Source organism: Neocloeon triangulifer, unplaced genomic scaffold, assembly GCF_031216515.1.
Source record: "Neocloeon triangulifer isolate White Clay Creek 2 clone unplaced genomic scaffold, ASM3121651v1 ptg000002l, whole genome shotgun sequence".
Taxonomy (NCBI): Eukaryota; Metazoa; Arthropoda; class Insecta; order Ephemeroptera; family Baetidae; genus Neocloeon; species Neocloeon triangulifer.
In genome coordinates, this window is record NW_026775545.1 from 3,319,511 (window position 1) to 3,337,724 (window position 18,214).

The 18,214-nt window shown below is 38.3% G+C and overlaps 3 protein-coding genes across 12 annotated transcripts in view; 2 read left to right on the top strand and 1 right to left on the bottom strand.

Moving 5' to 3' along the window:
- The window catches only part of LOC132203028 (transcriptional activator cubitus interruptus), a 65,403-nt gene extending 63,594 nt beyond the window's left edge, over positions 1 to 1,809 (top strand). For all 5 annotated transcript variants that reach the window (XM_059630456.1, XM_059630464.1, XM_059630472.1 and 2 more), the window contains one exon: positions 194 to 1,809. In XM_059630456.1, coding sequence (XP_059486439.1) covers positions 194 to 1,459 — 1,266 coding nt within the window. In that variant the 3' untranslated portion in view covers positions 1,460 to 1,809. The remainder of the gene's footprint in view (positions 1 to 193) is intronic.
- LOC132203054 (molybdenum cofactor sulfurase 2) lies at positions 1,796 to 5,288 on the bottom strand. 3 transcript variants are annotated; one of them, XM_059630522.1, is made up of 11 exons: positions 5,049 to 5,288; positions 4,772 to 4,933; positions 4,290 to 4,657; positions 3,642 to 4,101; positions 3,386 to 3,585; positions 3,211 to 3,327; positions 2,736 to 3,156; positions 2,494 to 2,682; positions 2,310 to 2,437; positions 2,142 to 2,246; positions 1,796 to 2,087 (listed from the first exon to the last, which is right to left on the bottom strand). In XM_059630522.1, the coding sequence occupies exons 2-11, from the start codon at positions 4,839 to 4,841 to the stop codon at positions 1,893 to 1,895; spliced, it is 2,253 nt and encodes a 750-aa protein (XP_059486505.1). In that variant the 5' UTR covers positions 4,842 to 4,933; positions 5,049 to 5,288; the 3' UTR covers positions 1,796 to 1,892. The 3 variants fall into 3 exon arrangements, with proteins under 3 accessions (XP_059486505.1, XP_059486486.1, XP_059486496.1); XM_059630503.1 differs by having other exon boundaries at positions 2,736 to 3,327; XM_059630513.1 differs by lacking the exon at positions 5,049 to 5,288 and having other exon boundaries at positions 2,736 to 3,327; positions 4,772 to 5,029.
- A 227-nt stretch (positions 5,289 to 5,515) lies between these two features.
- LOC132205352 (poly(rC)-binding protein 3) overlaps positions 5,516 to 18,214 on the top strand; it is a 118,101-nt gene continuing 105,402 nt past the window's right edge. For all 4 annotated transcript variants that reach the window (XM_059634345.1, XM_059634346.1, XM_059634342.1 and 1 more), the window contains exon 1: positions 5,516 to 5,671. The gene's annotated coding sequence lies outside the window, so the exon portion shown is untranslated. The remainder of the gene's footprint in view (positions 5,672 to 18,214) is intronic.

Here is an 18,214-nt window from a genome sequence, read left to right on the forward strand (position 1 = left end):
ATAAAGTATCAATTTTTATTTTTATTTAAAAATAAATAAATTAATATTCAAATTTAATTAATTAATTAAGTAAATTTAAAACACTAAATTTATTTCTTCTAAAAAAAATATAATTATGTATACATTTAAAATAAGTTATAAAATAATAACTTAACCTACAAATTTTATTCAAACATTGAAATCTTAATTCCAGGTTGCTGGTTCTGAGAGTCTACCAGAAGAAGCAGCCCCACCTGCAACCCCTGCTCAACCACAACCCCCCATTCCTCAGCAACAGCCGCAGACCCCTCAACAAATTCAAAACGTTGCTTCTCCAGCTGCTCCACATCCTCAGCAGGTCATGTCTCCAGGGGTGGCGTCAATGGGCTCGCCTCAAGTAGTGCCTTCCCACATGCACCCCCTCTCACCCCATGCCGCTCAGGTGTCCATGCCCTACAGCCCTGGGAGAGCTACCTCCTGCCAAAATCAGCCGATGACGCCTAATTATGCTCAACCCATGGCCAGCCCTGCTGCAGCGACCCCCGCGCCTCCCTACCCTCATCAACAGCAACACTACCCCCAGCAGGCGCCACCTCCCCCACCCCCGCAGTACCAATCTCCTCAATACCCTCAGCAGAACAGGTGCTATCCCCAGCAACAGCAAGTCCCGCCGACAGTGCCTCAAGTTTGCAATAGCCACCCCTATCCGCAGCAGCAGCCCCCACAGCCAGCTGCCTACAACCCCTACCCGCAAGGGCAAAACTGCTACCCCCAGCAGTACGGCTGTGGTCACCCTCCTTACCCCCAGCAGCCGCAACAACAGCAGCAGTGCTGCAACCACTCACAAGACTGGAGCCAACAGCAGCAGTACTACCCCCATCCGCAACAACCCCAGCAGTGGCCCCAACAGCCACCCCCTGTGCAGCAACAACAGTACCAGTGCCACCCCCAGCCAATGTCCTACTCCCCAGCGCCGAGTGCCTGCACCTCGCATGGAGGCACCACCTACTGCTCCAGTAACAACACCCTGACCAACTACCCCCAGCAACCACCGTGCCATCCTCCCCCGGTGCAGCAGCAGCAGCAGCAGTACCCCCAGCATCCACAGCAACAGGTTCCGCCTCCTCAGACCCAAAACACCAACGGTCCACCCCAGGAGATCCAGTGTCGAGACATCAGCCAGTCAGTGCAGAAGGGTCAGGGTCCTCCTCCGATGAGGCAGGACACCTACCAACGCACCCTCGAGTATGTCCAGCAGTGCCGCTCTTGGGCTGCAGAGAAACCTGCTGCCGCCTCCAACCCCCTCTCGCCCGACAGCAGCACCGAACCCCCTGCGCCGCCGCCTCCACCCAAGGTCGAGCAGCCGCCTCCAACTCCCGCCCCTGGAATCATGGAAACGTCCAACATGGTGGTCAACGACATGACTTCGTCTTTGTCGTCCTTGCTCGAGGAAAATCGCTACTTGCAGCTCATTCAGTAGTTTAAATGCCCCTGTTGTAAATACACAGACTGTGCCTAAGTTATAAATTATTATTTACTTGTATGTACACTGTTACCTCTGGCTGAGAGATGAACAAAATATTTTACTGATTGACCTCAGGATCTCGTACAACCTGTTACTGTGCCAACAGAGAGACACGACACGAGCAGCATTTTTTTCTTAAGTGAGATTCGACTTTTGCACACCATTTCGGTTGAGTTGTGTAATTATTAATTGAATGTGTACTCGAAGATTGTGTCTTTTGTAAAGATTTTCTAGCTACAGCGACTAAAATTTATATTGTAAGAAATCGAAATAAAATTTTAATACTCAGATTCTTATTAAAAATATCCCTGGATTCTTTTATTTTGTCAAAAATAACAATAACAAAAATATAAATTTAAAAAAACATACAAGAACACATTGATACAGCCTAAATTTCAATTGGCTTGACTGGTGATCCCACGAAAATCTTCTTATTTCTCTCAATACTCACTTGAGAAAAGTAAATTCCGAATTGCATTTTTCCTTGGCCAGAAGTAGCAATGGTCCTCAAAGGCTCCACCGTCTTTTCTCCACTGCTCTGATCTATGCACACCATTTGGCACCTTGTGCATGGCCCGTCACTCTAAAAGATAATAATTTCTTACATTTCTAAAATTAATGTGCTAGTTAAAAATACTTTAAGAACAACACTGCCTATTTTGATTGCCTTCCACTGCTTTTCTTCAAATGAGGACAAGCCAGTCACAATCATGTTGCTCCTAAATCTTTGAAGCAGATTCTCCTGAAATGAAATTTAATGTAACACAAGATTCTTCTCTTAAATTATTTAAATATTTTAATTCACCCCAGAACATTGTAGATCATCTCCTTCAGCAGCAAGTTTTTCTTCCACCTGCTTTTCAAGCCAGGCAAGGCTAGAGAGACCCATGAGAAGAAACTGGGACTGGTTTGACAACGACAGGCTTGCAGCGCCTGAATGAAAACAACTTTATGTTAACCGTGAAATGCAATTCAAGGCAAAGTTCCACCTTGTTTCTGCATTCGCTGATCATCAGACCACTGCTGCTGTAGTCGCAGGCCAGAAATTTCAAGAGCAAGACTTAGCCATTCTGCAATTTCATCACCACAGTCAAGTGTTTGCACTACCACTCCACAAACTTTGCTTGATCCGTCAGTCGAGTCTCCTTTCAAAAATTTAACCTTCACATCAGGCACGCCTGAAATTAAAATTTATTAATTGACCATAATTAAAGATTTCTGTATTTAGTACCAGGGAAGGAAAGTTTTAAGTCGTTTTGCTCCAGGTTGAGCTGGGGCTTGATGAGACACATTTGTGTGCAGGTCTTTTGTGTCAGCGGTGTTGAAGTGTCAGTGACGATCATCCAGCAGCGGTCACCAACCAGGCCTTTGTGGTCTAAAGGCCACGACTGAACCTCTTGAGCGCCGCAAGACTTCACAGGATACAAACACAGTCGGCTCAGCCTTGGTTCCTTTGAGGCACCAATGTCAAGGTCTTTCAGCGGCCGCTCGAGGTTGGCTTTCCTCTCCGCAGTTTCAAGGAAACACTTTTTAAGAAGACTAATCAGTTTGTCAACATCCTCTTTTGTACTGCAGTATCCAAGTGAGGCACGAACTGACCCCGTTGGACGCCCTCCAAGCAAATCAATCGAATCTCCGCAAACATGGCCAGCCTTAAGTTTACTAAAATTTATCTTTATATTCAAAGATTTGGTTTCAAAATTTACCTCAAATTGTTGTTCCAGTTCCTCCATGTTCAAGTCCAAAAATCGCTGGCAAGCTCCTGGGTTGCAAAAGCAGCCCGTTCGAACGTGAACGTCAAACAAATTGCACATATGCAAGACCTTAAAAATATAAATGAAATAAACATTATATAGAAATTGGATTTTATTTTGCAATCACCTCCGAATACCCAATGAAAGTGTCATCTGCCCTCCTTAGATTAAAATTAACAATAGGTCCCTGTTTCATCATGCTCTCAAAATTATTGTCTTGATATATCACAGCAAGAGGTTTGTTGTTGAAATGCTTCAAATCACGCAAACAAGTAAATAAATAGTGGGCCAATTGGAAGGTGTGTTCCTCAATAATGTGTATCCCTTCTACAAATAAAGTTCATTGTTATTTATCCTATGGAGATAAAATTTTATGTATTTACTGGGTACGAGCTGCTCGAAATACTTCATGGCCTGTCGCAATTGAGCAATCTCTAGGAAATTGACGGTTCCATCTTCAAAACTCTCATGCAATGTTGGTCGTGGCATGTGCCAAAGTTTTCCAGAGGCAAAAGCCATCAGGACAGTCCCACCGCCAAAGTATTGCTTTTTCAGTTTTTTCTCCTTGCCAACTCTGACAAGAAGAGCTCCGAGTCCAGTCGGAAGTCCGAACATTTTGTAGAAGGAGATGCAGACAAAGTCGGGGCTGACGGAGGACAAGTCAAGTGGGCTCGTGGCTACATATGATGCGGCATCCAAAAGGACAGACCAGTCTCCTCTGTTGTGAATGTTTTCGATCCAGTCTAGTGGGTATTTTGCTCCGGAAAAGTTGCACTGAGCTGGGTAAGCGAACAGACCTCCTTTTGCACCAATTTCAGAGTTTTCGTTGAAAATTGAATTCATCTAATGAACAGATTATAAAAATCAAATCTCTTTCATTGAATGTTTGAAGTAATTAAATTTATTTTAAAGAAAATAAAAATATTAAATAAATTTTTTGCAGTTAAAAGCAAAAAATCAGATTATTTTAAATTAAGATTAATTGTCATATATAGTACCAACTATTATTAATATATAAAGCAGTTTCAAACCTCTGATTTAGTTAAAGGGATGATTTTGGCCCCTTTTTCAGCAGCCACTTCTCTGATGCCAATGACAGACGTATGATTTTCAGCAAAATAAGCATAAGCTTGATTTTCCTCCCAAGTAAAACAGTAAGCCAGAGTTTTCAGGCTCTCGGTGGCACCTGACGTGAATATCAGGTGGTACTTTTTAGAGCTGGTATTGAAGTAGGATAGAACCTTTTCCCTGGTCTGCTCAACAACGTCACTACTTAGTTTGCTGCTTGAATTCAGAGCGTGAGGGTTGCCGTAAAGGTTCCACTGCAGGTCGGTGCTGATTGCTTTGATCAACCCTTCAGGGTACAATGTGGCCCCTGTGTGATCAAGGTACGCGACTCCTAGAGATCAAAAATGAGTTTTATATTTTCCTACAATGAACAAGAAATTTTTTTTATAAACTTTTGAATTTTAAAATATTATTTGTTTAATTTAAAAATAAATTAATTTTCAACCTTTGAGCCTGTCGAATTCCTTGCTGAGTTTTTCCTTCGTACCCGTGTCATAAACTTCCTGATAATCCATGGTCAATTCAAGCCAGACGATCACCAACTCACAAATTCAGAGGTTTGTAACAATTTGGTGGTGTGAATCTCTGCTGCTCTGCTTTTATGCCTCTGGAAAATTGTACAAATATTCGTCAGCAATTTGTTTAAGTGCAGACGATTCAATAAATAACAATCCACGCATCATCAGATTATCCAAAGTACAGAGATAAAAAATAACACAAACCGGCAAGATCATACAACTATTTGTGTCCAGCAGGTCACATGACACAACAGAGAGGAAAGCAGTGTGTCAACAAACACCGACGCCGCTCCAAACGGAATACGGATTAATGCATCTGAAGTGGTTAATTTTCCAGGCAGGAAGCATTAAATTCTCCTGACGAGTGAAATTTCATGCTATTTAGTGCTAAAAAATAAAAATAATAAAGAAATAATTGAACGAAAGTTGCAAGTGAAAAATTCAGGTTTATTTACATATTTGAAACGTGGCGCCCAAAAAACAAGTTTAAAAACCGTCTAGAATGAACGAAATATAAATTAATTGAATGAATATCATGAAAAAAAAAGAAATATTTAAAATATTAGGTTCAAATACTTAAATTTGCAAGATTTTTGACTTTAATAATTTTATTTTTTCTTTAAAGTAGTATTACATTAATTATTGTTTTATTGTTAGATTGGTACGAATCGCAGCTGATCGAGCTCTACCTAGAGCGAAACAGAAACAAAAAAGTCCGGGCCCAGTCGGGACGGAGTGCGTTTTGGCTCGATTTTCCGACCACCCCACCAGCCTCTTCCAGACTTTTCCTCTTGGTCCCTGTCCGCACCTGCCTTCCACACCCTCAGGTATGTTTTTGTCGATTTGTCGACCGCTTCGGCCGCCTCTTCCCTCTCCCGGGTCCCCTCCCGCCTGCGATTCTTTCGTATTAGTCCTTTTTCGGCTTCCTCGCCGAATCTCTCCGCACCGGGCCCATCGTGGCCTCAAAAGCCGCGCCAGGCCCTTCAAAACCTTCCGAAAGCCTCTGACCAGTCGACCTGAACCTTAAATGTTACCTCTGAACCTGACCAATGCTGATTGTGCGCCTGAGAAAATTGATTACTTTTCTCGTTATTAGTATGGCTGTACGCGCTGAGTAGATGCTGCCTCCGGCTCCCGAACCATATCCTCTTGCCGCCTCCAATTCGCACACTTCAAATTTTTTTTTTTTCATAAAATCTGCATTTATTTATACTTTATAGTTTTTTGTTCCTAATTACATCATAAATAATTAATCTGAATTTTTTCATAAACTTTTTTTTTTATTTTTTCACATTATTTTAAAAAAAATTTAAACTGATATAAATATTAAAACGGGCATTACTCAATTAAAGTAAAGATTGAATCAATTTTACACTTTTAAATCCAAACCATCTTTCAATCCATCCTAAATCCAAAAATCCTTTCAAAATTCAATAATGAAAACTAAAAAACCCAAAACTTCTAATAAACCATTTGGAACTGAATAAAATCTGGCTGTAAAACAAGTTGAATTATTTCAAAACCCTAATTATAATTTTTTTCCTACGTTATTTTTTAGTTTGGATTGAGGGCTAGAAGGATTATAAACCGATATTCACTGGAGACAGCAGGAAATTTAGAAATCGGCTCTGCATACGAAATTATAAATAATTAAATATTTGATAAAAAAAAATTTAGCTCGCATCAGCATGCACTTAAAAAGTTAATCATTTGAAGTGGGTACATGAATTGTGCATTGCAAAGTGTTAGACTTTTTTTAGATTAGATTATGTAAATGGAATTTAAACAAATAATTTTTGATGTACAATTTTTTTTTAACTCTATAGAATTTAGAATTTTTTTAATTGATTTTTCCTAGAATTATCTTGTCATTCTAAAAGGAAGTCAATGAACTACAAAATGGATTTTCTTGCCCGCTGTTCGGCCCCTTTTCAGGTTCGATCTGCCCTTTGTCACTGCCCGTTGGTGTGAATAATGAGTCCATGATTTGATTAGGGTTATCTGCGAGTCGCACAACGTGCCGTGCACAAAGAGTTGCCCACATCCTGCCTCGAAAGCTAGCCCGAGAGATGAATATTATATTTTCCCACCGAGCGCGCAGCTGCCTTGCTTTCTGATAGAAACAAAACTGGATCGCTCTCTTTCTTTCTCTCGCTTGCTCATTCCGCTTGGGCTTGTTATATATTTTCTTCTCTTTTTACACTCGCACGACGTCACACCTCGAACGAGCGCTTTTGCCACGATTTACCGTGATTCTGTTTATGTAGCGCTTCTTCAATCGCATCTTGCCGGTGATGGAGATGAAATGATCTGAACAAAGCTCGCTTGAAAATGGCTCGATGAGCTCTCACGAAGTGTAATAATTATTATATGTACTGAAAAAAGCTTTTTAGATAATAATTGTTTGCTTTGTATAATTTTTTATATAAAATTGATTTGTATGAATATTTTTTTAATATCATTTTTGCAATTTATTGCAAATAATTGATTTTAAACATAATTTTGCTATTCATCTCCACTATTTGAACTTATTCACCTGGTTTATCTATGGCACTTGTAAGCTTTAATTTCAATTACTTAGCAAGAGACGGGAATATTAAATTATATAAAAAAAAAAAATGCTGCAAGTGCATTCAGTTTCCAGTAAATTGCTAGGTACATTAGAAAAAATTTAATTTAAAAGCAGTGCCCAGAAATTATTCCATGTGATAAATTTATTTAAATTAATTTTTTTTGTACTTCACATAAAAGAATAAGTCTTTTTTTCAGTTTCTTTTGAAATTTAAGTATGAATTATAAATCAACAATCTGGTTAAGGAGGATTTGGAAATTAAAAAAAATATGTAGTTATTTACCTCAAAAAGTTTTTGTGTTTCTCTAACTGAGTCACAAATGTGACGAATTTATGTTTTCAGCTGCAGAAAAAAAACTTTAGTTGAAGAAAGTGGCACTCAATGGAGGGACGAAAAATTATGATAATTTACGATAATTTAAAAAAATGGTGAACTGGGGCATTCTTTTTTCAGAAAGTTATTTTATTAAAATAACAGCAATTTTTTTCATTGACAAGAAGCACTATTCATTATTTATCGTACATAAATTGTAATAAATTTTTCTTTTTATATTTTTATTTTTAAACATTAAATTTGATTTTGATTTTTTTTTCTAAAGCGGCATTGCTAAAGAAATATTCAAAAAAGGCGAAAGTCTAAAAAGGAATAATTTGTAAAAACCGAAAAATTTGTGATTTTAATTGCAGTGCTTCAGTTAATGGGCTGAAAATATATCATTTTTAAAATATGTATTTAGTAAAATATATAATTTTTGGTTGGTTATAATTGCTTAGTCCAAGAAATCATAAGAAGAGGGATATGACAATAATCAAATTAAAGTGAATGCTTCTTTCGGCTACTTTCATTTATACTGCCTCAATTTTATTGTTTTTCTTGTAATAAACAAAAATCCAAAGCTTCAGATTCAGATAACAGTATTTTTTGTTTCATATCTTGTAAAAATTCTCATAGTAAAGAAATTCCATAAAAATTCACTATTACTTCTGAAAGCAATGAAAAATATATATGAATGAATATAAATTTATTTCAAATAATTCGGTCTCAAAAAGTAAATTGTTGAAAACCATTTGAAGAATAATAATTATATGTTATATTAATACGATGAAAAACCTTTCAATAAAAAAATAAAAAAAAGTAGCAAGATTTTGTATTTAAAAAATGGAAGCATTTGATCACCAAAGCAGCAAATTCGTTGGAGACCCAAAAAATCAGTATAACCGGATTGCAAATGAACGCGCGGCAATCAGTTTTATTTCCATCTTTTCGCTTTCACATATGCGAGCGACGCGCGTGCCAACTTTTCCTCTGTCGGTGCGTGGAGCGTGGCTAATGTTTAAAGCAAGCAGAAAAACGGGTTCGACGCCGCGTTATTTAAAATGCAGCGAGGTGTCGCCGTTTTCAGCGGGGGCAGGTATGGGTGGAGGTGGGAAAGCGATATTGTTTTGTGCCTTTGCGAGCGAGCATCACTTTCCGGGCAGGTGGGTCGGCAAAAACACGGGCGCAGGGGCGGATTACGCGCTGCTTGGCGCGCATTTCCATGACAAAGTCAAAGGGCCCGCAAATAATGACAAAGCCAAACTGCGAGTCTAATCGCGCTCGATCAGGCGTTATCGCTTTCCAGCTCGGACGGACACACGTTCCGGAACCTGACCAGTGCAGAGAGGTCGTTAGAAATTCTGGCCGCGCGCAAAGTTTGCGCCGCACGCCCGCCAATGGAAACGAGCCGCCGTTTGTTTCTGCTGCTGCAAATTGAATGGAGCTCGCTTTGAAACAAACCGATTGTGAGTGAAGTGAACAAGCGAGGGTCGCCATTTCGCACCCAGAGACTCATATTTTACTGCCGTTTTGGGCGAAACAAATGGAAGTGACGGAATTTCGGCACCCTCCGCAATTGTGTTCAATCTTGTGAAAATAGTGAAAATGGAAAGTGATAATTGAAACGGCACAAAGTTGAAATTGATTTCAAAGTAATTAAAACCCCAATCACATAAAATTGAACATTTAAATACACCTCGATTGTTAGCTTTCGAATGTAAAAGGTATAAAGCAAATAAGTAAAAAAAAGCCTTATAAAGTCTGCTTTTTTTAAATTTATCTGATGTCAACAATGGTTTAGAATTTATCAGATAAGTGTCAGTTTGATTAATTTATTTTAAATGATTTTTTTTAATATCAATTGCAATATTTTTGTTAAAAAAAAAACATCTATCAGATATTTAACCAAATTAAAATATTCCCTTTGCAACGAAATAATTGAAAAAAAACCATTCAAATTGAAGTAACAATAGTTAGAAAAAAATTATCTGGAAATCCAATGATTTAAGTCAAAATTGAAATTTGAAGTTAAGTTAAGATTTATCTGTGCTAAGTGACCAAAGGCACCTTTCTGCACGTGTCCTGAGCAGGATTGGTCGCTACGGAAGACAGAGGGGTTGAGGGTGGGGGTGCAGCCGAGAGAGAGTATTATTGATCTGGCCATGTGCAGCTCTCCTCCAGCCAGCGGCCGGGTCGCCCAACTCGAGAGTGCACCCACCTGTGCTCTCGCTCTCGCGAATCAGAAATCTTAATTGCACATTCGGTTGGAGACTGGGAAAGTTTTGCCAAAAGTGGGCCGCTCGTGCTGCCCTAAAGTAAAAACAGCCGGGACACTATCTTTGTGTTAAGGAAAATTTACCTCCAAAACTGCCAGTTTTGTAAGCGTTTTAGCAGCCCCGACAGAAGTAACAAACGCCGGTAGTTGGGAGAATGCCGCGGGCAATACTATTTGCTGATTTTTTCAACAATTAATTTCTAAATTATATTTATTATGAAAATTGAAGACTGCTATGCTTAAAATAAAAGATATTAATTTCGTGCACACATTATATTTTTCATTAATTGATATTTTTATTTCATTATTAATATTCCTCCATTTATGAATTTTTAGGTTTATTATTAATATTATTTAACAAATTAGCTATTTTCAAATTTCGCATACACAATGAAAAAGCAGCATTTATAATAAGTCTAAAAATTGAAGAAAGGAAATATTTAATAAAGAAAATAATTTAATATAAATACCGTTCCATAAATGAATAATATAAATTGTGTGTAAACAAAATAATATATTGTATTTTGTCAGTCTGATTTTCTAAATAAACTTATTTTGAAATAAATTATTGAAAACAATTAAAATTCATGCATAAAATGAAAAGTTAATAAAAATTATATATTTTTATACAACAGCAGACCAATGTTTCCCTATTACAACGGAAGTAAAATTTAAAAAACAACAGTTCAATTTTCAATGCAGTGTCTTGTCTTTCTTTTATAATTATAAATTGTCAAGCAAATTAAAACTTCCAGAAAAAGCAAAATATCACAATATTTATGTAGTTTCATAACAATCGGCGTTTTGTATCCGCTAAATTGCAAATAAAATATATTAACAATCCGCAATCTCCTTTGCTGGCGTTGCACATTTAAACCGGCCAAACAAATTATCCGCAGCAAATATTAGCAAATTTTTATTAAAACAAGCCTGTGGAGCTGCAAGTGCCGTTTTATATTCTTGCCAGTGCACAGAGAGCATTATTCAAAATGAGCCTGGTGTAATTGCAAATTCGCATCCGCGTAGCTTCACGAGCACATTTCCTAGTACATATGAAAATAAATAACGAAACATGCACGGGCGAAATGAGATGTTGCCAGAGCTACAAGGAGCCGCTCTCTCATTACCGAGCAAACAAAACTCACAAAGACAATCTTCTACTGGTTTGGTTAAAACGCGGCGCGCCACTAAAAATGGACCCTGCGCGCCGTGTCGCCAAATAAATAAACGGGAGCTCGCGCGAGCGTCTCGTTTTTTTTTAATTGGACGCCATTCAGAGCAAAGGTCAAGTGCGTCTGAGCAGGTTCGAAATTAATTATGCGCCGCTGTTTTTCAATTTTACCGCCTGCGCCGCCGCCGCCGCATTATAATATGCAAGTGTTGCGAGTGTTGATTTTTCACCGCTTTTCACACCGGCTGCCTCCGCAAAAGCACTTGGCGAAATCGAGCCGACCCACGTTGAATGGCGCGAGTTTTAATTGCTGACTTTTTCAACGTATTTTTTGATACACACAAAATCTCTCGTCCACAAATTTTCTATTCCTGAAGAGAAATATTTTTATTTGTGCAAAATGTACTTTCAAACCTAACGAGATGTTAAAATATTGATAGAAAGTTCTTTAAAAAGCATTCAAACGTCATATATATTTTTTTTAAACTTCCATAAAATGTTTGTATCCAATAATTCAACGATATCATTAACATTGTCAATTAAGTCAAAAATTAAATAATATTATTTTTATGAAATTAATAAACATTAATAAATCCATTTAAAATGACAATCGGAAGAAATTGGCTTAAAAATGTTGCCATCAAATTAACTCTTTTGTACTGATGAGACTCGTTTTTTTTCACCTTTCTTTTCTTTTTTAATTTTTTTTTTAATATTTGAATAAATTGAAATTTGTTGCAAAGTTTCTGCTAACGAATTTATTTATTTGATCTGCGCGGCCTAAGCTTCGGAGGATTACGACGGAGCGTTGTAAATTCGGATCGAAATTCAAACTTTAAACATGCCGACGGTGCGTGAAGGGCGCTCGTTTTCGCGCAATGTTTGCTCTGCAAGTTGATCTTGGGCGGCGGAACACGGTCGGCAGATAGATAGGCAGGGTCTGGCGCACTTGGAAGGTCGTGAATACCAAAGGCACACACACACTCGCACCGTGCGGTGCGCACACTAGTCGAGCTTCTTTGACTGCGGAAAGAGGGATTTAATAAGAAGGAGTCCCGAATAAAGCCTCTTAACATCCCCACTAAGACACGCCGCAATTTGAGCCGCAGGATCCGCCGGCCTACCTATCTATTATGGATCGGGGGAGACGGACGAAAGAAGAAAAAGAAAATGTCCAAAGCCGTCTTGCCTCTTGCCCAAATAATGCGACTCGCAGCCCAGCAGGAGCGGCTTTTCCAACATTTTTATCCCGATGCCCATTTGTGCGCGCACAATAATGGCGCGCGATTCGTCTTTTTCCGGCCAGCAAAGCTCAAAGGCAAATATGGCGAAGGGAAATTTGACATTGATTCTCTTTTTGATCTCCTGCCGCTTTGTGTAACACCTCGATCTGGTTAGAAATTTTAGAATTGGCGGAGCTTCCAATTCAAATTGCGGGATGCGCTACATTTATAAAACGAGTAAATAATTTATTTAATAAATTGCTTGGACTAATTTTTTTTAAATAAATTTAAATAATAAAACCAATGACATTTTTACTGAATAATTTTTATTTCAATTCTAAGGTAATTTTGAATAATATTAAATTGGATATAAAGGAATTTGATTTAAGGTGAGACAAACGTTAAGTAAACCTAATAATTTAAAATTTTTTCTCAGTTTTTCTTACTAAACACTGAATTCTATTCTAACCTTAAATGTTGTGAGGTAGCATTTTTTCATGCAAATTGCTTCTCAATATTCTATTCATTAAATTTCTCTGACAATTAAGATTAGTTGCAAAAAATTATTATCAATTCGCTAAAAAATTCATTGTTGTCGGGAATTAATAATCCAGTTTAAATATTTAATATGTTAATCTTTCAATTTCTCGCTGCGATCGTAGCTTGTGACGACGATAATGATGTTGAAAACTTGCAGCACTTGAAAGAAGTATTTCCCCCAAGCCGCACCGCCAACTATTCCCACAACTGCAGTAAAAAGTGCGCCAGCAGCCGTCGAGAGTATCTCGGTTTTCTTCTTCCTCTTGTGTCGGCAGCGTTTTCCCACTCGGTACAGAAAAAGTGCAATTTGCACAGAGAGAATACTTGAGAATGAGCGCCCGGCTCGTTCGTACTTATAAATATTGCAGCTCGCAACACTCTGCATTTCCCAGATGCCCACTCGTGCAGGTAAACCTGCCGAGCGAGCTGCACATTGATTTCCGCACTCACATTTATGCAACCGGTGCGACAGTGCCGTGCCAGTTGCATACCCAACTCGACCTGCAGGCGCAATGCACCGATATTTACGAGCACAAAGACAGGATACGTAAATATGCAAACGACTCCATTGTTGTGCCTTTACGCGCGGTTGTGACATGCAAATAAAGGCGACGGCGTTTTCCTACCCTTTCGAATGGCGTGCCGCAGCTATTGGAAATGGCACTTGGGGGGAAACTCGAGTGCTGTGGAGATTTATTAAGAATAGAAATAAGCTGGTAACGCAAAATCTCAATAATCTATTGAAACGACAATGATATTGATATCCTTTTTTTTACTAATATTTAATTAATGCAAATATTAAAACAGTAAATTATGAAATTTTTCACTTTATTATTGAGATGTAAAAAAATATTTTCTTGTATGTATTTAAAGCGGTACAAAGTAAGGAGTGATTCTCATATTAATAATTTAAATTATTTGAATCTATCAACCAACTAAACAGTAAGACAAAATCTTAAATCTAATAAATTTTATAATATTATGTTTTAATTAAACTTTTTTTAACAATTGTTTCATTATATTATTATCTTTTAAATGATTTATAAAATATTATGAGTGTATTAAAATAAATAATATTGGATATTTGCGTGCCAAGTTTTCTTAACGGGATTTGCTAGTGCTAACTTGAAATTTATAAATTCCCTGTTATTTTTTATTTATATAAGGATTGCAGCCATGATACATCACTAGAGAATGCAAACTAGGATCCAGAGAGTTCAAACTTAATTCAAAGTCGAAGATTATTGTTGATTATTAATGTGCTAGAAATTTAATTTTTAAACTAAACAAAATTGTATTCTTTGTATATTTATATGCCAAAATTACAATTGACAATTATTTTTTTTTTAAATTAAAAATAAATTATTAAATCAGAAGCTTAATATCATGGATTGGCATATCTATGTCTATTGATTCATAGGATACTAAAGAACAAAATAAAAAAAATATGTTTATGCATTTTTTGGAATTCCAAAACTAAAAAAAAAAAAAAATCAGTTTTTGTTTGTTTTAGTATGATTTTTTTCCCCAATTTTGCTCAAGTCGAGCGTCAATAGGATGAGTCTTGATGTAAACAAAAGCAATGTGGGGTTCGCCGTTCGCCTCTAGAGAGAGGAAAAAGGAGCCGCGGACGGTGCTGCTTGTCATTTGGGGCACGCGCCCGTCGATTTTTGAATTTAAACGCACGGCCGGCCGCACAATCGCATCACGCGCCGCAACAACGGGGCGAGAAAGAAATCCCAACGAGACTCGCGTGCGTGTTGGCGCCACCGGGTTTGTTTCTCGTTCTCTCTGCGCCCGCCGCTCTCCCGCAAATTAAATTGCCAAGGAGCAGCAACAGGTTGTCCAATCTGGCCCCACCGATCTATTTAATTGGCACTTTTGGTTCGCACCGTCTGATTTGAATCTGCCGCCCAAAGTGGATATCGCTTTGATTAAAGTTTACGGCTGATGCCAAAAGCGATGCTTATTTCTTTTTGAAAATTCAATGAAAAATCTTGAGCAGGGAACAAGATCAATTCAGGAAGGCTTGTGCTAAAAAGTGGCCTGATTTACTTTGATTGGAATTAGTTTATAATAGATGATGCCATTTCTAAGGAGGCGTCACAAAAAAAATTTGAATTAATATAGGATATTTAAAATTTGAAAATTTTGATTGGAATTTTCTACAATTCTTTTTTTTTTTTAATTGACTCGACTAAATATTAAATTTGATAAAAATTTCACCAAAATAAGATCAATAAGTATCTTGACTGCAAAATTTTCATTGATCTTATACGAAACTCACCAGTTAATATATTTTCACTGTAGCTCCTTGTTGATAGGGCAATTTTCTAGCTCAAAAAACATTTTTTAAATCGTGAGGAAAATTATTGAAAATTTCATATCTTGCTTTCAAAAGTTTCTATTTCTGGAAACCTCTTTCTTGTGAGATTTGACAAAAAAAGTCCGCGTTTCTCAACTTTCAGCATGACTGATTTTAATTTCAGCCGGCGTAGCATAACTTTATTTGTTGCTCCAGATGAGATTCCTGCCTGCTGACGAATCCGGAATGGCATTCTTGCTTCTATTTAGTTGCTCGTCGTCGCCAAACTAAATTACCCTCAAACATAATGCGCGCGGAAACGCCGTAGGAGGGTCTCTCGCCGAGGTTTTGTGCCGCGCTCTCATCTTGCAACTCATTACTCCGGCCGCTAAACCCGCTTTATTTGCCGAAAAAGCAGCTCGTAAATTCCATCCATAAAAATATGTGTGTGCTATAATTTATTATGGTCGCCGTGCTCTCGCGGCCGGATGATTCTGGAAAAGGAAAAAAGGGCGGAAATGGAATTTTTACGAGGCACCAAAAAGTTGGTTTTGCGAGCAGGTAAAATTTGCTTTGCCGCCCAAAGAAGCTGAAATCGTGTTGATTTTTCCATCCAGTGGGGTTAAAGAGCGAAGTTAGTGAAAAAAAAGAGTTTACACAAATATTTAAACGGATAAAACTGAGGATTCAGTTTATAGAGTTATATCTTTTTGTTTGAAATTTTAATCTGCAAAACCCTTTCTTTTCATTTTCTAATTTAAATTCTTAAATTGGTTATTGAGGAATAAATAACAATTAATTGTTCAAAGTAAAAGAAAAACGTTAATAATGCCAATATAAAACAACTTGTTTCAACCATTAATTGCTTTGAAACCCCATCAAGATTATCTTCTTCAATTCACTAAAAAATAAACCCATCTAGGAAATTCGTGTCAATCTGAAAACGAATATATAATTTAGAAAAAAATTATTTCTGAACATAAACGTTTGTTTCATCTTTGAAATGGATTTTTCAACGCATAAAATTGAAGCTCGATCGTTTTGGCTGGGAGGAATTTTCCATTTTTGCTGGCGGAAAATTCGCGAGCAATGCGAACAGGCAGAATTCATTATCGGCACGTGTAATTGGGCGGCCGGCGCGACTTTTCCGTTTTTTTCGCCGGGCATAGCGCGGTTTTGACGCCATAAACGTTATTGCAGCGAGCGCGGCGCGACCGCGAAAAAGTGCAGGCAGCTCAACCACAGCGCTAAATAATGGATGGGGAGGTGATGAGGGGCGGGATTGTCACCTGCGAGCTGAATAATTCAGCCCAACGGCCGGATTAACGACCTTTTTAATATTTATCAGCGCGTTAAAGTGTCGCTCGCTCTTTCACCCGGTGTAATAACGCGGCGCGCAAATTTCAAACGCCTGATGCGAGGCCAATTCCGGCGCAAAAATGGCCTCGTCCGCTTTTTCCGATTCGGCCAATAACGCGAGCAACTAGTTTCGCCCCGCTGAACGACCCTCGGCGCGCCCTTTAATGATTCAATCCGCCTCTATTTGTGCGTCGATTTGTTTGCACAATCGTCATTTGGCCCGTTTTTGGCTGCGGCGCAGGTGGGTCTGCGGACGTTTTGCGTCGAAACTGTCTAGCTGCATGACCCAGTAGAACAAAGTGCCACTGTCAATGGACGCCAATAACTGACCTTTTTTAAATTTATGAGATAAACTAAATGAATTCATAAAATTTCATATTATATGCTCATGCATCCTTCCTCCTAAAGTGGATTTAAATTTTAAATTTATGGACAAACATCAGCGAAGATTGTTACAAAATTTAACCCTGGCGTCTCCGTTAGTAAATTTAGCTCTTCAAGTGAAAACTTTTAACATTTGATTAGTTTTTCAACAATTATTTTCCTATAAATTGAATCAAATGCCTTATGCAGATCATGAAAAAGTTTTGCGTTTCATTTTTTTAAACAGTCATTTACCTCATCAATTAAAAATTTAACAGCCTTGATAGTTGGTTTTCGTCTTACAAAGCCAAATTCATTTTCGGAATCAGATTTAAATGTATCATTGATGAATATTTTTCGCTGCTCTTAAATAGTAAAAAAAAATTTAAAAGAACTGAAATTGGATTTTAAGTTAAATGTTTATCATTAAGTAATAATAAAAATCTTTTAACAACCAGTCATGTTTACATGTCTTGCTACATGCTCGCTACAATGTAAAACTTTTAAAAATAGAATATCCGAGGAAATCCCTAGCAATATAATTTTGAGATGGAGATCAAAGCCTCTCCCAGCAGAGTGACTAACCCGTTTTTAATCACCTGGAGTAAAATTAGAGTGGAAAAGAGGCGCGATGGAAATCTGGCAGCGGACAAATACGCACTCCTTTGAAACAATGAGCCGTTTATTTCTTCCTCCGTCTCCTGTTTTTTTCTTTTTTATTCTTCTATTCAGTCCGTTAGGCGCGGTGGGAAAAGAGTAAATATGCGGGACAAGTCAGTGTCCATTCGTCGCTGTCGCGAGGCCCGGGAGCCGAGGGAGCGAGTGTCCCTTTTTATAAATTCTTTTATTTTGGTTCCAGCCGGCTCGATTGTCTAATTTTAAGCCGGCGCTCGCTGGAGCAGCTGCTCGAGATTTTGTGCGGGGCCGCGCGCGCGCTAATCAGAGCCATCTTTCCGTGGCACTCGTCAAAATAAATGTAGGCCTGCCTGTTTGTTTTCTCTGCCAACACAATATTTCAGCCCACTCAACCCTTTATTGCCTTTTAAACGCATCACTCGTCGCCCCATTTTCGCCGCCCACTCTGGCGCGGATAGAGATCGACTCGAGATGAAAATTAAGTTCCGTCTTATTCTCTCGCCCGACTTCAAGACTCGCAGAGACGCAAAATCTAGCGTTTTATGCGACGAGGCAGCGCTCGCTTTTATGTTTGTGTCTGGCTTGGAAAGATGGCCCATCTTATTATGGC

Bases quoted from the DNA above. Each gene is read 5' to 3' on its own strand.
- LOC132203054 (XM_059630503.1), bottom strand. From the start codon at position 4,841: ATGGATTATCAGGAAGTTTATGACACGGGTACGAAGGAAAAACTCAGC. The intron at 2,683-2,735 runs GTACTAAATACA...TTTTAATTTCAG, and splicing joins CTTAAAACTTTCCTTCCCTG to GCGTGCCTGATGTGAAGGTT. The intron at 2,247-2,309 runs GTGAATTAAAAT...ATTTCATTTCAG, and splicing joins ATGATCTACAATGTTCTGGG to GAGAATCTGCTTCAAAGATT.